General features: G+C 34.0%; 1 protein-coding gene across 5 annotated transcripts in view; it reads right to left on the minus strand.

Moving 5' to 3' along the window:
- The window catches only part of Ipo11 (importin 11), a 202,416-nt gene that overhangs the window by 83,749 nt on the left and 97,899 nt on the right, over positions 1-20,768 (minus strand). For all 5 annotated transcript variants that reach the window (XM_071612569.1, XM_071612568.1, XM_071612567.1 and 2 more), the window contains 2 exons: positions 20,420-20,533; positions 4,060-4,175 (listed from right to left, as the gene is read on the minus strand). In XM_071612569.1, the coding sequence (XP_071468670.1) occupies positions 4,060-4,175; positions 20,420-20,533 (230 nt within the window). The remainder of the gene's footprint in view (positions 1-4,059; positions 4,176-20,419; positions 20,534-20,768) is intronic.

The following is a 20,768-nucleotide window of genomic DNA, read 5'->3' on the forward strand; positions in this document are numbered from 1 at the left end:
CATATCTGAATCATATACTTTAATAACAGCAAAAATGTTTGGTCAAAGAAGTCACTAAACAATCGGAAATGATAGCAACAAAAATTTTTTTTAAAAAAGACTATCCAAATATATGGGAAATATATACCTATTTCCAATACTAATTTCACAGCTTTGAATATTTTATTATTTAATAAGAAAAATGAAAAAAATGAACCTTTTGCCTTATACATTAAGAAATCCTATAAATTCACAATTAAATATAGGAAATAAAAAATATGAAGCAAAAATATTTCAAAGGACAGAAACAATTTATAAATCTAAGAGTTCAATCATAAGGAGCTCTGAAAAATGTACTTTAATAAATATACATCATTTTTAAATGTTTGTATTAGAGCATCATAACTGTATATAATAGTGGGATTCATGCAACATATTCATACATGCATACAAAATAATTTGATCAATTTCAATAAATGTACTTTGAAAAAAAAACAACTAAAATTAAAAGTCAAATAAATAAATAAAATAAATATTTAAACTTATAACAGAGGATGATATTAAAGCTGTAAATGAGCTGGGCACTGTGGCACACACTTGTAATCCCAGCAGCTCAGGAGGCTGAGGCAGGAGGATCTTGAGTTTAAAGCCTGCCTCAGCAAAAGTGAGGCACTAAACAACTCTGTGAGACCTGTCTTTAAATAAAATACAAAATAGAGCTGGAGATGTGGCTCAGTGGTCTAGTGGCCCTGAGTTCAATCCTTAGTATGAAGGGGGAAAAAAAGCTGTAAATGAATCCCTGGTCTCCACCCTGGGTCCATTTCAAGTTTATTAGTAAATTCTTAAAATGTCCAAAGAATAAACAGCACATTACAAAAAGCATTACAGTGTAAAGAAAATAATTTTCAAAATTGTTAGACTAGTAAAATAACCCTAATATAAAACAAAACAATGCCATAATATATAGATCACAGAACCAGCTCATTTATAAATACAAGAAAAAATAAAATTAGGCAAAATACTAACAAAAAAACTTTTTTAATAGTACTTTATAATTTATCCAAGTAAATAAAGTTTTTCTCAAGAAGCCAAGGCTTTTGTAAGAATTTTTATCTTTTAAGAGAAAAATATAATCTCTTAAATACATGGCAAAAAGCAATCAAATTGTTTTGTTCTTTTTGTTTTTAAATGATGAAAATCATACTGCATTTAATGGTATATAGCAGACACTGCTTATATAGCATTTATTGCCACACATACGTGCACACACACAAACACACACACACCTTTTCAAGTAAAATACTTTTTAAAATTCTGCTTAAAATCATTTATAGTATTGCTACAAATTTATATTGTTAGAAAAATGAAAAAATAAGACTAAAAACTCATGAGTTGATTCTTAGGATATAAGTTATATGACACAGGAAAAAACTACAGCAAGTAGGAAGAGGAGATAATAAACATAAGAGCAGAATGAAAGAGGAAATAAACAACAGAGTAAAAGCAAAAAGCTGGTTCTCTGACAAATCTCTAGAGAAATGGTTCTAAGGGAAAATAAGAAGCAATGAAAAAAATCACGTAACTGGTCTGCAAGTTTCACTTTACATTCATGACCATAAATATCAGCTGGTATTGGTTATCCATAATAAATTCCAATTCTCATTTTTTTAACTACTTTATAACTTTCCTCCCCGACATCTCTCTCATATCTGTGTATACTCCTACATCAGCCCAAAACTCCCAGCTGATGAACATGTTTCATATTTGATTGAAAAACACAAGTCTGTTATATGGAACAAATTCCTATATTACCTAACTACAAAATTTGGAAATCTACCTTCCTGCCTCCAGTTAACATGAAGTATTGCAACTGCTATCAAAATTCAACTCCTCCATTGAGTTCTGACTTCTGTCCCTTTCCTTCTCCTCCAATTACCCCACTCTCTCAGTCAAGCTTCACCCATTCTTCTAGATCTTACATTTCCAGGCTTACATTCTAGACTCTTCTTTATAATAAAAATTCTCAAACAAGTTGTCAGTGTTCAGTACTTACTTCAAATTCCTTGTTCAACCTACTCATTCTAATTCCTGTTCCAATCTCGCCACTGAAAACCCTTCTGGCATCTCCAGGAGGACAAATTCACTTCTCTTTATTACCTTATTAGGAGAATCAGAAACATTTGCCACAGCTGCCCACTCCCTCATTATAGATATTCTCTCTTAGCTTTGGTTTCCTACTATATCAATAGATAGCCTTTCTCTGTCTTTCTAGATGGCTCCTCCTTTCTCTGTCTTAGTAGATGACTCCTCTTCTATCCACAAAATCTTGTAAGTTCATCAGGATCCTGCCCTGAGCAGAATATTCTCTATCGAAACTTCTCTTACCATGCAATCTTATATGGCTTTAAATGCCATATACAAAGAGCTAGCCACTTTAGCAAACATCTCATTCTCACAACAACCATGTAAAGTACCAATTATTTTTCCTAAATTCACAGATGATTTATTCAAATGATAAACTGAATAAAGCATTACAAACTGAATGCAGTATTAAAACAGACTGGCACCTATATCTGTCTGGTTCCAAATATGAGCTCTAGAGAAATATATAAAGAAATTTAAATTTGTACACTGATTCTTTAATCTAGAGAACCTTAACTAGTAATAAATTTAATAAGTTTTTTTAAAAAATTTATATTCAGTCATTATTCATGATGAATTGCATAAGGCTAGGAAAAATGAAATTACCATTAGCAGAGCAATGCATTGTTATTATACTTTGTTTACATAATTCTTTGAAAACTTATATGCTTTTAATAAACGCACTAAGTCTAATACTGACAAGTCTGAATCTAGCTCTTCATAATTTTAACATTTTCTAATATTCAACATCATATAGTATCTATATGTAATGAAAAGTAATTTTGTGCCAGAATTAATGTTTTAATTTATAATCTAGAACAAGGGTTGGCAACCTATAGGTCATGGGCTAAAACCAATCCATATTCTATTTCTGGGAATGATCTTTAGTTGGAGCACAGCCATGTCCATTTTTTTATGTAATGTCTATGATGGCTTTGACCAGCAGAGACTATATGATCTGGAAACCCTAAAACATTTACTATCTGGCCCTTTACCAAAAATGTTTACCAACCTCTGGTCTAGAGTGGTCCACCCTATACAAACATAAAAATATGAATATAAAAGATTTCAACAACATGCTAATTAACAATCAAACTATCTACCTGTCATTTCAGTTCAAATAACATAAACTGGGAAAGAATATCAGGAACCCAAATCACAAATTAGTAAGCATTTATCTAGTTAAGTTTTTAAATCATTCATTCACTATTCTAATATAAGATCAGTAATTTATAATTTGTACCTATAACAATTTCTAAGAATCAAAACTGTTAATTCTGCTTAATTAACAAAGAAAGGAGGAAAGGGAGTAGTAGTAGGACTACTAACTCCAGTAGTCAGTTTACACACCGGAATTTCTAAATCTTTCACGTATCATTCATTAAAAGACTGTCTCTGAAACTTTTTCCATCACTAAGCTGAGTTTAATAAAGCAAAAGGATTTTCTAGAATAGCTGCTTACATACACAGTAAACTAATAAATGTTTATAGCACTAAACTGCCACGGAAATAGGGATTTGTGTTTTTTCTTCATTCTTTTAATGCTACACATGTAGTATAAGCATTTTGGGCTGAGGTATAATATTTCGGCACTTACTTAGTAAGGTAAGATAGAGGTTGAGAAATAACTCAATATCCCCCCATCACATTTCATAGATTGGAAATTTTAAGACAATTTTAATTTGTGAAAGTTACCACAATTCTCATTTTACATGCCAAATTCCAAAAGAAGAAATGTAGATGATTCGTCTGTTATAAACCTATACTGAATAGCATCTGCCCCCCAAAAGGAGCTGTTATGTTATCCATTTGGGGAAATCAATTTCATGTTCTTATTTTTTTAAATGCTACAGTGTTTTTACACATGACCTTTACTTTATTGGCATGAGAGTAGGGAAGGCCAGGGAAAAAATAATGGTATCAAGTTTTTCCTCTTACCATAATTCTAAACCATCTTCCAGAAGATAGACATGTGGAGGCTGGGAAACATCTGTACTCAGTTGGATAACTGGGAGCAGGAAAGGGTACAGGTTCTTGCTGTCTGCTCCTAATCCCTATGAGAAGTATAAATACAACTTATGATAAGACACTCTAAGGTCCCTCCCTCCCACCAAAAATTTACCTATCATATCTGAAATCAATTTGTAAAGAATAAATCAAGAGTTTTTGAGGATGGCTCTCATTATATGCACTATTAAAAGCTGTTTACAAATAGAATCAAAAAATACTATTCAACTTCCTAATGGCAGTAAAAAAATATACATGCCTTGGCTTTTTTGTTAATTATTTTTAATAATCTAAGAAAACAAAGATGAAAGATGAAAAAGAAGTCTAATCTAAAATTCCAGTATGCTTACTGATATCTTAGGGGGGTTCATTGGTGTAGCATACTATAAACACTTCTGAAGAAAATAAAAAGGATTACAAATCAATCTCTTAACCATAATAATCTCTATACTCTAATAAAGGCAGAAAGAAAACCAAATTAACTAACACCTACTCACTTAGGAAATAATGCAAATAATAATACAGCTTACAGAAAATTACAATGCCAGCCAGGCATGGTGATGCTCGCCTATAATGGCACACACCTATAATCCCAGAAGCTTGGGAGACTGAGGCAGGAGAATGGTGAGACCCTAAGCAACTCAGTGAGACCCTGTCTCTAAATAAAATACAAAATTGGTCTGGGGATGCAGCTCAGGGGTCAAGTCTTCCTGAATTCCATCCTAGGTTACCCCCATCCCCCAAATAATTACAATGCCATAAAATATATACATATTCCCCCTATGATGTCATATATCCTCAGTTTAGTTCTTTTTTTCCTCCAATTTTAGAGTGTACATTATTAACTATAGTCATCACACTATGTAATAAATCTAATTTAAATCTTTTGTCTAGTTAAAATTTTATACTTTTGTTCAAAACATTTCTCTCCTCCTTGTCCCCTGGAAAACACCACTCTAATTCCTGCTTCTTTTAGTTCAACTTTTTCTGACTCATATATTAAGATCATGCAATATTTGTCTTTCACCTCATCATCATCTATGGGACATATACATTTTCAGTAGAAATGCATAAAGTTTATTGCTAAATGTGTTAACTGTAAGTTTAGCTTTCTCTCTAACCAAAAATAATTTAGAAGATCTTATTAAAGAGTTTTCTAAGGAAGAGAACTATAAAAATTCCATTACCTAATAAAGTAGTATACTGGGCCTTAGAACTAAGTTAAATTTCATTCCCCATAGTTCAGTCTTTTCATGGAACATAAATAAAAAAACATATTAAAAAAAACAGTCAAATTCATTTTGATTATCAAGTAGACTAAAAAGTTCCCAGGGAAATTAAAATTTACTCAATAGCCTACTAAAATAAGCAAAACATGCTAGCATTAGAAAAACTAAGGTAAATAACTGCTGAACACACAAACACTGTGTCAAAGACTAAGAGATCTAAGTACCTTGTAATCTAATGACTGAATGATGTCCCAATCCCTGATATGAAGCTTTAAAAATGTGAACTCTCTAGAGACCCACAATAACTATAAGATATTGTCTACCATATTATGAAATCTCAAATAAATTTATCAGTTTATAAGAGGAAATTAACTTTGTAACTTTCTGTGACCTATAATTTTTTTAAAGAAAAAAACAGGAACAGTACCCTTTAGATTTGACCTTTCTCAGGGTACTGCCCTTGGTTCTCTTCTCATATCCCATTAACACATTGATTATGTCTAAATCTATTACCTCCAACCCAATTTTCTGAATTCCAGACACTCAAATGACTATAGGACATTATCTTCCAGAAGGAATCTCAAACTCTTAACACTGAACCAACTCATTGTCTTCCTAAAAAATTGTTCATTAGTGACTCAGGAGGATGAGGCAGGAGGATCTCAAGTTCAAGGCTAGCCACAAACAACTCAGCGAGGCCCTAAGTAATTTAGTGAGACCTTGTCTCAAATGTAGCTCAGTGATGGAGCACCCTGGGTTCAATATCCAGTACCAAAAAAAAAAGAAAAAAAGAAAAGAGAAAAAGAAATTGCTCCTCTTCCTACATTTCCTTCCTGCATTCAAGTGACATGAACCATTAAACTTAGTGATAAATTATATCCTATCCTCTTCCTGATTCATCCCTAACTTTACTTCATGTCCAAACAATCCTTAATCCTACCTCTTTAATATTCTTTAAATCTCTCCCCCTCTTTTCCATAAATTGAACCTAGATCCTTATCATCACCCTTATCTAGATCCTTTTTCATAATTAAGAATCTCAGTGAGGCTTTGACAGCTTTTCTAAAATAAAAATAATCACCCCAATGGCTCAGGAGGTTAAGGCAGGAAGATTGCAAGTTCAGAGCCAGCCTCAAAAACTTAGTAAGGTCCTGAGCAACTCAGGGAGACCCTGTCTCTACATAAAATTTTAAAGGAGGGGGAGGGGGGCGAGGCAGCACTGGAGATGTGGCTCAATGCCTCAGGGTCCAATCTTCAGTACAAAAGAAAGAAAGTAAGAAATCGTAACAATCCTTCCTATGAACTTCAAAAGATATTATTTTAGCCTTCCTGATCCAATATACAAGTTCTGTATATCATGTTCTAACTACACCAAACAACTCAGAAAAATCACTATGCTAGTTATCTGGAGAAAGCTGACAGATTCAGGACAAGCATTTACTACTGTTCTCTCCTAAAACACACTAAAAAAGATATAGACTTTTTTTTTTAAGGACTTAAAACCATAAGAAAAAAAGAAAGAATTAGAAAAGTAAAAGTAATTTAATATGGATGCTGGAAAGAAAGACAAGTGGTAACTGACTCAGACAACTAAGCAACCAAGGCTCAAATTAAAGAGTTAAAAAAACAAAACAAAACAAAAAACCCTCACAAAACAAAGGTAAGAAGCAGCCTGATTTACATTACTGATCTTCCAAAAGACTCAGGAACTGGTAGTGCCAGTTATTTTGAAAAAATCTATGTCTGTGCATATATGTGTGTTTGGGGGACTATGAGTGAAGAAGTATTAATAATAAGAAAACTTCTAGAAGGTGTTTAAAAAAGCAATTTGATAACAAGATCTCACATAAACAAGAAGATAAACAACTGGCTCTTCTCTTGAACTAGCATAAAACTGTTTTCTGCTAAGAGTAAAAAAAAAATACTCTCAAGACAAGAAAATTCCATGTAATCAAGAGCTGGGGATGATATAAAACAAGAAGATTACATTAGACTAATAGGCAGAAGATTGGGGGATCTTTCACTGAGAAAAGATATTAAAATATTAACACGGCTTGCTTTCCCACAGAATGTAATACAGATCAATCTAAAAGAAATCCCACATTTTCAAGCTTCTGACAGAAACTCACCCCCTCCACTGAGCTTTTCAATACCCACTCTTAAATTTATACAACCTGTTGATAGATCTTGAACTTGGAAGATGTTTAAAGATGCATTATACTGCTTCAAATTTTTCATGATGGAAAGTAAGTAACTAAATAGAAACGAGGGCTGGAGATGTAGCTCAGCAGTAGAGTACTTGCCTGGCACATGTGAGGCACTGGGTTCAATCCTTAGCACCACATAAAAATAAATAAATAAAATAAAGGTACTGTGTCCAACTACAACTAAAAAGTATTAATAAATAGAAATGAGCAACTAAGAATGAAACAATATGATTAAAATATCTAATATGAAAAATATAAGACAAAACAATTAGAAAATAGCATCTTGAAAGAAAGCAAGACCAAAAAGAAATTAAAGTTTGGAAAAGTTTAACATCCTTGGTATAATAAAACACTGCATTCACAAAATAAACATGAAATGAACAAAAAGATTCTTCTAAATATAAGTCACAGACATTAAAATATGACCAGAAAAGAATTGCATAATAGAAAGGTTAAAAGATAACATTGAGAAAAATCTCGCAGAAAGTAAAATAAAAGCACAAAGACAAGAAAAAGCAGGAAATATGCAGTAAAAAAAAGTAGAGAACTGATTCAGAATATCCATCAGCTAAGTTATTACAAGTTTGGAGAGAAGAGAAAACCATAAAATGGAAAAAATAATCAGCAAAATACAATACATTTATCTAAACCTCTAACACATGTTTCATTCTGAAATGTTCACCAGGTGTCTAGAACAATGGAATAAATACACACCTACATCGTAATGAGACTGCAAACGGTACAAATGGACTAGGGATGTAGCTCAGAGACTGAGTACTTGCCTAGCATGCATGAGGCCCCAGGTTCTATCCCTAGCACAAAAATATATAAAATTAACTTAGGAAAAAAAAGAAAAAGAAAGAAGATGATCATACAATTGCCATAAATGGGAAGAAGTGATGACACATTCATGAATTAAGAAAAATCTCTAAAATTGAGACCACAGCCACACAAAGCTTCATGACATACATAGCCGAACGCCACCTATCAGCCCTCCCAACCCCAACTCCACAGTCCATCATAGAAAGAATCCGCTTTCATCTTGGGACACCTTCATTGCCATCTTTAGTTAGGGCAACTCTCAGCTTAGAACACCGGCTGGGCAGGTACTGATAGCCCCCAACTACCCCTCGCCCCAGCACAAGGACTGCCCAATACAAAACAGCCTTCTAAGACAGGTGTAAAGACAGAGCGCAACCCACAATCCCTGCTAAGAGAAAGATCCCCAAATAGGAAGTAGAAAGGGAGAGGGTGAGCAAGATACAGTTTAGAGACTAAATTTAGAGACCAGGAACTGAGAGATCTACAGGTGATATAAGAAGACCAGGCACCCACATCACACGAGCAAGCCCCAGAGGAGATCCTTGGGGTACAGTCTCCCACTGGGGACAGATGGTACCATACCCAACTTCCAGGTGCCCTGAACGTCTAAGATCAACCTTCCCACCCTGAGGTGGGAACCTCCTTCCCAACCTTCACAATCCTGAGGGTGGAGATACCAGCAAACAACATACAATCCCACCTATTGAATGAGAAGGGAATCAGGAAAGATACTGATCTCCAACCAAAACAGTCTTTGCTTCTTCTTTTAAAATTTATTTTTCTTTTTTCCTCCCTCTCTATTCTGCCACTCTTGACATTCCCAACATTTGTGAAACCAAATACATTGCATAAATTAGGATACCGAGGACTGGGATGTCTTAATAGTATATTACAGTTGTGTTGTATATTCTTTTACCTCCTATTTTTACGTTTTTTATTTTTCTTAGTATTTGTGTGTTTATTTTATGTGCTCTATTGTCTTCCCACTTACTTGTCTCCTCAAAATCACTTCCTCACTCTTCTCCTGCTCCTAACCTTCTTCTTTAGATTCCTCTCTCATACTTCCGAAGAAATAATAACTCTATTCCTCATCTCTTACCCCTTCAACATCTCTTCCTATACCTCACTTCCTGTTCTTTGTCCACATCAGAAACTGTAAACCTTTCTACAAACCTACTGTTTATATTGTAGATAATAAATGAACTCATCATTTCTGTAATATTGTGATAAAACTGTAAACGTCTTATTAACAACTATTAGGTTTAAGGTTGAATAATATTTGTATTAGGATCTGTTAACATTGTTCTTCCCCTCAAAGGAAAGGTATTGGAACCCTGAAGGGGCACTATAAGCCTATAGGATAAAAACAGAAATGCCTCCAATCCATGGTGCTAGAAGGGAGGACACACAAACAACATGAAAAAACAAGAAAAAAAAAGTGCCTCAGACAAATCAAGATAATACATTATTAGAATGCATGACTAGCATATCAGAAGAAATGACAGAGAAGGAGTTCAGGATGTACATAATTAAAATGTTCTGTAAATTAAAGGATGATATAAGAGAACAAATACAGGCAGCAAAAGATCAGTTTGATAGAGCTATATAGGCAAATACAGAAAGCAAAAGATTACTTCAACAAAGAGATAGAGGTTCTGGGGGTGGGGGACAGAAATCCTCAAAATGAAAGAAACAATAAACCAAATTAAAAGCTCAATAGAAAGTATCACCAAAAGATTAGACCACTTGGAAGACAGGACCTCAGACAATGAAGAAAAATTATAATCGTGAAAAGAATGTAGTTCACACAATGAAGATGGTAAGAAACCATGAGCAAAACATTCAAGAAAGATAACATAAAAAGACCAAATGTAAGAGTTATTGCAATAGAGGAAGGTGTAGAGTTCCAAACCAAAGGAATGAAGAATCTATTCAATGAAATAATATTAGAAAACTTTCCAACCATGAAGAATGAATTGGGAAACCAAATACGGGACACTTACAGGATGACAAAGACCAAAATCACAACAGATCCACATCAAACAAGGCACATAATAATGAAAATGCCAAGCATACAGAATAAGAAAAGAATCTTAAAAGCCATGAGAGAAAGGAATCAAATCACATATAGGGGAAAACCAACTGGAATTTTCTGCAGATTTTTCAACCCAGACCCTGAAAAAGAGAAGATCCTGGAAAAACATATACCACGCTATGTAAGAAAATGGATGTCAACCAAGATCTTGTATCCAGGGCTGGGGTTGTGGCTCAGCGGTAGAGTGCTTGCCTCACATGTGAGAGACCCTGGGTTGGATCCTCAGCACCACATTAAAAAAATAAATAAATTAGCAAAATAAAGGTATTGTGTCTAACTACAACTAAAAAATAAATATTAAAAAAAAAAAAAGAATCTTGTATCCAGCAAAATTAACCTTTAGATTTGATGAGAAAAAACCTTGCACTACAGAACTTCCTTGGCAAAATATTCCATGAGGAAATGAAAAACAATGAAAAGCAGCAGACGGAGGTATTAAACTAAAGGAAAATCTAATCAAAAGAGAGACCAAGTCAAGTTAAATACCAAAAATAAACAAAAATGGTTGGGAATACAAATTATATCTCAATAATAACCCTGAATGTTAATGGCCTAAACTCACCAATCAAAAGACATAGGCTGGCACATGGGATTTAAAAAGATGCAAAAATATGCTGCCTCCAAGAGACTCATCTCATAGGAAAAGACATCCACAGACTGAAGGTGAAAAAAACATACCACTCACATGGATTGCGGAAAAAAGCAGGAGTCTCCATCCTCATATCAAATAAAGTACACTTCAAACCAAAGTTGATAAAAAGGGATAAATAAGGACATTTCATACTGCTTAAGGAAACCATACACCAACAAGACATAACAATTATAAATATATATGCCTCAAACAATAGACCATCTACATTCATCAAAAAAACTCTTCTCAAATTCAAGAGTCAAATAGCCCACAACACAATAATTCTGGATGATTTTAACACGTCTCTTTCACCACTGGATAGATCTTCCAAACAAAAGCTGAACAAAGAAACTATAAAACTCAATAATAAAATCAGTAACTTAGGCTTAACTGACATATACAGAATATTTCATCCATCAACAAGCAAATCACTTTCTGCTCAGCAGCACATGGATCCTTCTTTAAAATACAACCCATATTATGCCACTCTTAGCAAATACAAAAAAGTAGGGATACTACCATGCATTATATTAGATCATAATGAAATAAAATTGAAAACAAATGATAAAATAAAAAACAAAAGCTACTCCAACACCTGGAGACTAAATAATATTAAATGAACAATGGATTGCAAAAGGCATCAAAGAAGAGATTAAAAAAATTCTTAGAGGTAAATAACACTGATACAACATATCAAAATCTCTGGGATACTATGAAGGCAGTACTAAGAGAAAAGTTCAATGCATGGAGTTCATTCCTTAAAAGAAGAAAAGGTCAACAAATAAATGACCTAATGTTATATAGCTCAAAGCCCTAGAAAAAGAATAAATCAACACCAAAAGCAGTAGAAGAAAGGAAATAATTAAAATTAGAGCTAAAAATCAATGAAATTGAAACAACAAAAAAAAAAACTTAAAAACTTAAAATAAAAAGTTGGTTCTTTGAAAAAAATAAATAAAATTGATAAACCCTTAGCCATGCTAACAAAGAGGAGAGAGAAAAAAATATTCCCTCAAATTACTAACATCCATGATGAAAAAAGAAATATCAAAACAGATACTACAGAAATACAGAAGATAATTAGAAATTATTTTAAAAATTTGTACTCCAATAAAATAGAAAACATCAAAGGCATCAATAAATTTCTAGAGTCATATGATTTGCCCAAACTTAATAGGGATGATAAAAGAGAAAACACTTCCAAACTCATTCTATGAGGCCAATATCACCCTGATTCCAAAACCAGACAAAGACACATCAGAGAAAGAAAACATCAGACCAATCTTTCTAATGAACATAGATGTGAAAATTCTCAATAAAATTCTGGCACATTGAACACAAAAACGTATCAAAAAGATAGTGCATCACGAACAAGTGGGGTTCATCGCACGGATACAAGGTTGGTTCAACATACAGAAATCAATAAATGTAATTCATCACATCAACAGACTTAAAGAATCATATGATCATCTTAATAAATGCAGAAAAAGCATTCGACAAAATATAGCACCACTTCATGTTACAACAGTAGAAAAACTAGGGATAACAGGAACACATCTCAACATTGTAAAAGCTATCTATGCTAAGGCGAAGGCCAACATCATTATAAATGGAGAAAAATTCCCTCTAAAAACTGGAATAAGATAGGAATGCCCTCTTTCACCACTTCTATTTAACACAGTCCTTGAAACTCTAGAGCAATTAGACAAAAGAAATAAAAGGGATACAAAAAGGAAAAGAAGAACTCAAGCTATCACTATTTGCCAACGACATGATTCTATACATAGAAGACTCCCAAAAAAGTCCACCAGAAAACTTCTAGAACTAATAAATGAATTTAGCAAAGTAGCAGGATATAAAATCAACATCCATAATCAAAGGCATTTCTGTGTATCAGTGACAAATTCTCTGAAAGAGAAATTAAGAAAACTACCCCATTTACAATAGCCTCAAAAAAAAAAAAAAAAACCTGGGAATCAACTTAACGAAAGAGGTGAAAGACCTCTGCAATAAAAACTACAGAACACTAAAGAAAGAAATTAAAAAAGACCTTAGAAGATGGAAAAATCTACCTTGTTCTTGGATAGGCAGAATTAATATTGTCAATATGACCATACTACCAAAAGCACTATAAAGATTTAATGCAATTCCAATAAAAATTCCAATGACATTCCTCACAGAAAGAGAAAAAGCAGTCATGAAATTCATCTGGAAAAACAAGAGACCCACAATAGCTAAAGCAGTCCTTAGCAAGAAGAGTGAAGCAGGTAGCATCACTATATCAGACCTTAAAAGATACTACAGAAAGACAGTAACAAAAATGGCATGGTACTGGCACCAAACTAAACTTGTAGACCAATGGTACAGAATAGAGGACACAGAGACAAACCCACATAAATACAGGTATTCTTATATTACACAAAGGTGCAAACATACATTGGAGAAAAAATAGCCTCTTTAACAAATGGTGCTAGGAAAACTGGAAATCTATACACAACAAAATGAAATTAAGCCCTTATCTCTTACCATGCATAAAACTCAACTCAAAGTGGATCAAGGACCTAGGAATTAAGCCAGAGACCCTGCAACTAATATAAGAAAAAGTAGGCCCAAATCTCCATCAGGCTGGATTAGGCCCTGACCTTAATAAGACTTCTATAGCGCAAGAATTAAAATCAAGAATCAATAAATGGGATGGATTCAAACACAAAATCTTCTCAGCAAAGGAAATAATCAGTGAAGTGAATAGAGAGCTTACAGAATGGGAGCAAATTTTTACCACAGGCACATGAGACAGCACTAATCTCTAGGATATATAAATAACTCAAAAGTCTTAACACACACACACACACACACACACACACACACACACAAAATAACCCAGTCAATAAATGAGCCAACAACTGAACAGACACTTCTAAGATGAAATACAATCAATCAACAAATAGATGAAAAAATGTTCAGCATCTCTAGCAATTAGAGAAATGCAAATCAAAACTACTGTAAGATTTTATCTCACTCCAAGCAGAATGGCAGCTATTAAGAATACAAACTGGGGTGGGGGGTGGGGGTGGGGTGAGGTTGTGGCTCAGAGGTAGATTACTCGCCTAGTATGCGTGAGGCACTGGGTTCGATATTCAGTACCACAAAAAAATAAAATATTGCGTCCACCTATAACTAAAAAATAAACATTAAAAAAAAAACCCACAAACAGGGTTGGGGTTGTGGCTCAGCAGTAGAGCACTCGCCTAACGCATGTAAGGCCTTGAGTTGGATCTTCAGCACCACAAATAAATAAATAAAATAAACATATTATGTCCAACTACAACTAATAAACATTTTTAAAAAAAATCTTAAAAAGAATACAAAACAAACAAACAAAAAACAACAAAAATAAAAACAAACAAAAAAGAATACAAACAACAATAAGTGATGGTGAGGATGTGGGGAAAAGGGCACACTCTTACATTGCTGGCAGGACTGTAAATTGGTGCAACAAATCTGGAAAGCAGTATGGAGATTCCTTGAAAAACTGGGAATGGAACCACCTACTCCTTGGTTTATACCCAAAGGACTTAAAATAGCCACATCCATGTTTATAGCAGCACAATTCACAGCTAAATTGTGGAACCAACCTAGTTGTCCCTTAGTAGATGAATGGATAAAGAAAATGTGGTATATATACACAATGGAGTATTACTCAGCAATAAAAGAGAAAAAAATCATGGCATTTGCAGATAAATGAATATCATGCTAAGCGAAGTAAGCCAATGCTCCCAAAACAAATGCTGAATGTTTTCTCTGATATAAGAAGGCTGATGCATAGTGGGGTTGGGAGGGGGAACAAGGGAGTATTAGATGAACTCTAGATAGAGCAAAGGGGTGGGAGGGGAAGAGAGGAGGCATTGGAGTAGGAAAGATGGTGTAATGTGATGGACATCATTACCCTAAGTACATGTATGAAGAAACAAATGGTGTGAATATACTTTATATACAACCAGAGATAAGAAAAATCACACTCTATATGTGTTATATGAATTGTAATGTATTCTGTTGTCATATATAACAAATTAGAGAATTTAAAAATAAAATAAAGGTATTATGTCAAACTACAACTAAAAAATAAATATTAAAAAGAAAACATATACAAGAGTGTTTGTTTCAATGGTATTTTAATAGCCCAAATTGGAAACAACTTTGGAAATAGAATTATTGAGAAATTATGACACATTTCTCCAAACGGATAGGGTTTAGAAATGCAGATGAACAAACGATTGCTACACACAACACGGATAATTTTCACAAACATTATACTAAGTGAAATATAGCATGCAAACAAAAAAATGCTTACTGAATGATTCTATTCATGAAAAATTCAATGTCAGGTTGGAAGCAGGATAGTGGTTACCTTTTGGAGCATAGTGAATAATGGGCGTACAAACAGGGCTCTTGGGGTGCTGCCAATGTAACTTACCTTTTGGTTGGTTATGTAAATATGTATACTTTGTGAAAATTATTAAGTTTTATACATATAATGTATCTTTTTTACTTGTATAAAAAGTTTAAATAAAATGGAATGTTAAACCCATGAAAATAACTATAGGTTAAAAAAAAGATGCTGATTTATGGTGGGGATGGGGGGAGGGGAGCATGGGAGGAACAGACAAACCTTAGAAAGAGCAAAGGGGAAGGAAAGGAAAGAAAGGGACATGGGGGTAGGAAAGATGGTAGAATGAGATGGACATCATTACCCTAGGTACATGTACGAAAACATGGTGTGGCTCTACTTTGTGTACAATATGAAAAACTGTGCTCTATTTATGTAGTATGAATTGAATTCTGCTGTTATATAAAAATTCTGAGTAGGCAAAAACTAAACACACACACACAAAATGAGTAGCCAAACTACTGAACTTTGTGAAAATAGAATAAAACCATTTTCACATATGCAAAATCTCAAAAAAATTTACCTCCGTTTATCTTTTACAAGAATACCACTCCCATTCATGGACATCATCACAAAGAAGAAATTGAACAAGATGGCAAAATGAGGTATAGAAAACAGGCATTCCACAGAAAAAACAAGAATAATCCTTTAAGTGACAGTGAAAAAGGGATCCAATTATAACAGCTAAGCCTAAGCACAAAGTAAAACCAGTCTAGACTAAAGCACATAAAAATATTTCATATTTCTTCAAGATGATGAAAGTAACATAACGCCTGATGTTTCTGACCATACTGAAGGACAGTTTAAGTAACAGGTAAAAAAATATGGGTTCAATTACATAGAAAACTAGTGTAGTAAGAAGAAATCTAGGATGACCTAAGTTTCGCCTCTGGAGTACTCATACCATTTCCCCATTATTCAATCAAATACTAACATGGACACTAATGGGAAGAGATTTTACAGATGTAATTAAGTCTGCTATCAATTGACCTTAAGATAAAAAAATTATCCAGGTAGGCCTACTTACTCACATGAGCTTTTTAAGAGAGTTTTCTCTCGATAGTTGCATAAAGGGCAGTCAGAGATTGAAGACCTCAGAAGATTTGACATGTAAGAATTTCTCCATGTTGAAGGAATGTGTGGTCTACAAAAAATGAAAGGATTCCCCCGCTCACATTCCTCAAATAAGCTGGAACCTTCATACCACAGATCAAGGAACTACATTCTGTCAACAATCTGAGTGAGTATGGTAAGATTTTTTTCCATAAAGACTTCCAGGGAAACTTGGACTGGCAGATACCTCAATTTCAGCCCATTAGACTCTGATCAAAATTTAGACATGGCATACCAGATTTCTGACTTACAAAACTATGACCTAATAAGTGGATGTTGTTTTAAATCACCAGATTTATGGTAATTTGACACATAGCAACAGAAACTATTATACTAAGCAAAGAAGTAGCTGTTGGAAAGATGGTATGAAAAAAAGAAAATTAATATATACCTTAAATAGACTTTGTACAGTTAGAAAACTTGACCCATAATCGTGTCCAAGTTAACTTATAATAACTTTATAGGGACAATGGAGGGATGGAAGTGACACAAAGGGTTTAATAGGATTAAATCTTCATCTAGTAAGGAAGTCAAGAGGTGATGAAGTATTTAAATCAAGAATAAATAACACATGCACATTACACAGATTTTATAAACAAAAAGATCCATCCATAAGAAAAGTAGATTCCTCCACTGAGCAGGAAATAAAGAGGAGCAAAGTACTGTCACTTTTCAACAACAACAAAAAAATCTTCAAAACAGGTAGAGGTGTTCACACCTGTAATCAAGCTACTCAGGAGGCTGAGGCAGGAGGATAACAAGTTGCAGGCCAGCTTGAGCAATTAATACCCTGTCTCAAGGGGCTGGAGCTAGGCTCGGGCTCAGCGGTAGAGTGCTTGCCTAGCATGCATGAGGCACTGGGTTCAATCCTCAGCACCACGTAAATGTAAAATAAAGATATAAATGTATTGTGTCCAACTACAACTAAAAAAAAAAAAATACCCTGTCTCAAAATAGAAATTAAAAGCACTGGGATGTAGCTCAGTGGTAAAGAATCCCTCAGTTGGGTGGTGGGTGATAAATCTTAAAAACAACAACAAAAGGGCTGGGGGTGTGGCTCATGATAGTACCCTTGCCTAGTAATATATGAGGCTCTGGGTTCAATCTCCAGTATCACAAAAAGACAAACAAAAAACAACTTCAAAAGCTGACTCCTTAACGTATCCATATAAATAAACCATTAAAAGAAATAAAAATCTACCACATTCTCTCATTCCTTGGGAGTTTTACAGATGCTGCTCAATTTGGCAAAAATACCCTTAACATCCTCATCCCTAAATCACCATCTCATTAACATCCACCCCCTCCCTGCTTTTAATATACTATTTAACACATGCATATTACAATACCACCATTTGGATACCATCTCTGCCAGGAGGCCTTTGCTGATACCTCACTTTATCTTTCAAACAAGATAGATAACCCTACACAGGTTCCCATATCACCACATTATCACTGATAAAAGAGCCCTTTAATGACAAAGTTAATTTTCCTAGATAGTCACCTCACAAAGAGCCTACCCTATTTACTTCTACATCTAAGTTCCTAGTATCATGCACTATACATTGTAGGCCCTCAAATTTTTTATTACATAAATTAAATACCTCTTTCCACTAAAGCCAACTATTACAGACTAGAAAGTTCATTTTTAGCCAGTTATAGACTTCTGCAGGCAAAGACTACCAAAGTCTGGGTTTCCAGCTTTGTAAAAAATATAGAAGGAAAACACAGAAAAGCTTACACTATTATCTGTTACAAGCCAAAAGATGACCACAGTTTTCAAGAAAGGACACCTACCAATAAACTTAATTGTCCCAAATGATTAAAGTCTCAATTTTAGTATCAATTATTATATGCTTATTTCAAAAGGGCAGGTAATTATTTTACACCTCCATCCCTATACAGACATACAGGGTAGTTACCATGATTAAAGAGCCCAAACATTCCACAAGGTTTCTCAGGCTTACTAAGATTCCCTGAAGTAGTACTGCCTGAGTAGAAACTAAAGGTGGAGTTTTTGTTCTTGTTGTTTATTTTTAAATCTTCTTCACAAAACTCCCCAAATGAATCTAAAAGGACATTTTGGCAGACATATAATATGAAGAATCTGGAAGGCATTCTTAGTTCTGTTAAAGATGATCGCTAACCTTCTGTTATGTTTTTTTTTTAAATTTATTCTTTTACAAGAGGAATATAATCTTTTTTTTTAAAAAGTTTTGTAGTTGTAGATGGACAGAATGCCTTTATTTTTATGTGCTGCTGAGGATCAAACCCAGGGCCTCATGCATGCCACCGAGCCAGAGGTCCTGCCCTAAAGAAATATAATCTTTATAGAATAATCATAAGAATTAAAGGGTAGACAGATTGAGACATGTTTTTTAAGAGCTTTGGCGGGGGCAAAAGAAGTATTACTGTTTAATGGTATAATTTCCGATTTATAAGATGAAAAGAGTGTGTGCACAACAATTAAGTATTTAATATTACTGAACGTTATACCTAAAATTGGTTAAGATGGCAAATTTTATATTATCTAAATTTTATCAAAATAAAAATAGGGGTAAATGTGCTTTAAAATATTTTGTATCACTATTCATCTACCTAAAACTAATACAAATTTGTAACTATAAAATTCCTCCTTAAATATTCATGAAAAGAATAAGTTCACATCCCAAAATCGTTAAGGTATTGAGAAAGGTTTATAAAAACTAACATAAAAATTTCACAGTAATAATTCTGTTTTTTGGGAGGAGTGGTGGGAGAGGGAGGTACTAAGGACTGAATTAAGGGAAACTTGACCACTGAGTCACAGTCACACCCCCAGCCCTATTTTGTATTTTATTTAGTGACAGGGTCTCACTGAGTGCTTAGGGCCTTGTTGCTGAGGCTGGCACTGAACTCACAATCCTCCTGCCTCAGCCTCCCGAGCCACTGGGGTTACAGGTATGCTCCACCATGCCTAGCTGTAATTCTTGATTTAGAGGAAGATCTCCCCAATTGAAAAATATTCAAACTCAGAAGTAAAGGCAATAAAATCACTTGAGCATCCTCAGACCAAGATATTTTACTTCTTGGCCTTAAGCCTGTCCCTGTCTGTATGTTACAACTACAATTTTTTTTTTTTTTTTTTTTGGTGGTGCTGGAGATTGAACCCAGAGCTTTGTGCATGCAAAGAAAGCACTGTACCTACCAGTTGAGCTATATCCTCAGCCCTACAATTCACTTTAAAATGTGAACGAAAACCCAGGTTGCTCTCTCAGAAGTTTCAGGTTCCTCTCTGTTACATATATTATTAACACTTCAAAATCAAAATATATAAAATGAAATCTACTGCTCTTCCCTCAAAAGCAATCACCTGTTTTCTTGCCTTCCCAGATAATGAAAGGGAATTTTTTTTTTTATTTTAAATCAAAGATAAAGAGAAAAAAAATGTAGAGTAAGTTGATGAAGAAGAGCCCTGAACACCAGGAAAACTGCATGCACAGTACAACTGAAATCAAGAGTTCGTCATCACCGAAGAGCACAACATTTAGTAAAAGAAATTATCATTTAAAAGTACAAGACATCTCTCAAATGTCCTCAAAAAAATGTCCCAAGTAAACATAAAAAAGTGTTTTTTAAGACTGTTATACATAAAAAAAAGGAAAAATGCGAAGCTGTCCACTACCATTAACATAAATCACAGGAAAACAATGAAAAATTTTTGACAAGAACAAAAAATACTTGAGACACTCTGGAGAAGTAACTTACCTGAACAAGGTGAATAAGCGTTGTCAAAATAGCACATCTTAACATATTGTGTTCTTCACTCTGCTTCCAAAGAAGAGGCAAATATTGCACCAAACATCCTACATATGGTCGTATCTACCACAACAGAGGAGGAAGAAAGAGAATTATATGAGTGAAGAAGGCAATTTACTTTGGGAAACACTGACAAAATACTCCTAAGTCCGAGGCAACAAATATTTAGTATTTACTAAATATATTAAGATAAATCAGATATTATATGGAGACCCAGAACTCGATGCAAATAATTTAAAAAGAATTTTAAAGTATCAAATATACTGAATGAAATATACTTTATGAATATAAAACATTC

This window comes from Marmota flaviventris, chromosome 5 (genome assembly GCF_047511675.1).
Source record: "Marmota flaviventris isolate mMarFla1 chromosome 5, mMarFla1.hap1, whole genome shotgun sequence".
NCBI classification, from domain to species: domain Eukaryota; kingdom Metazoa; phylum Chordata; class Mammalia; order Rodentia; family Sciuridae; genus Marmota; species Marmota flaviventris.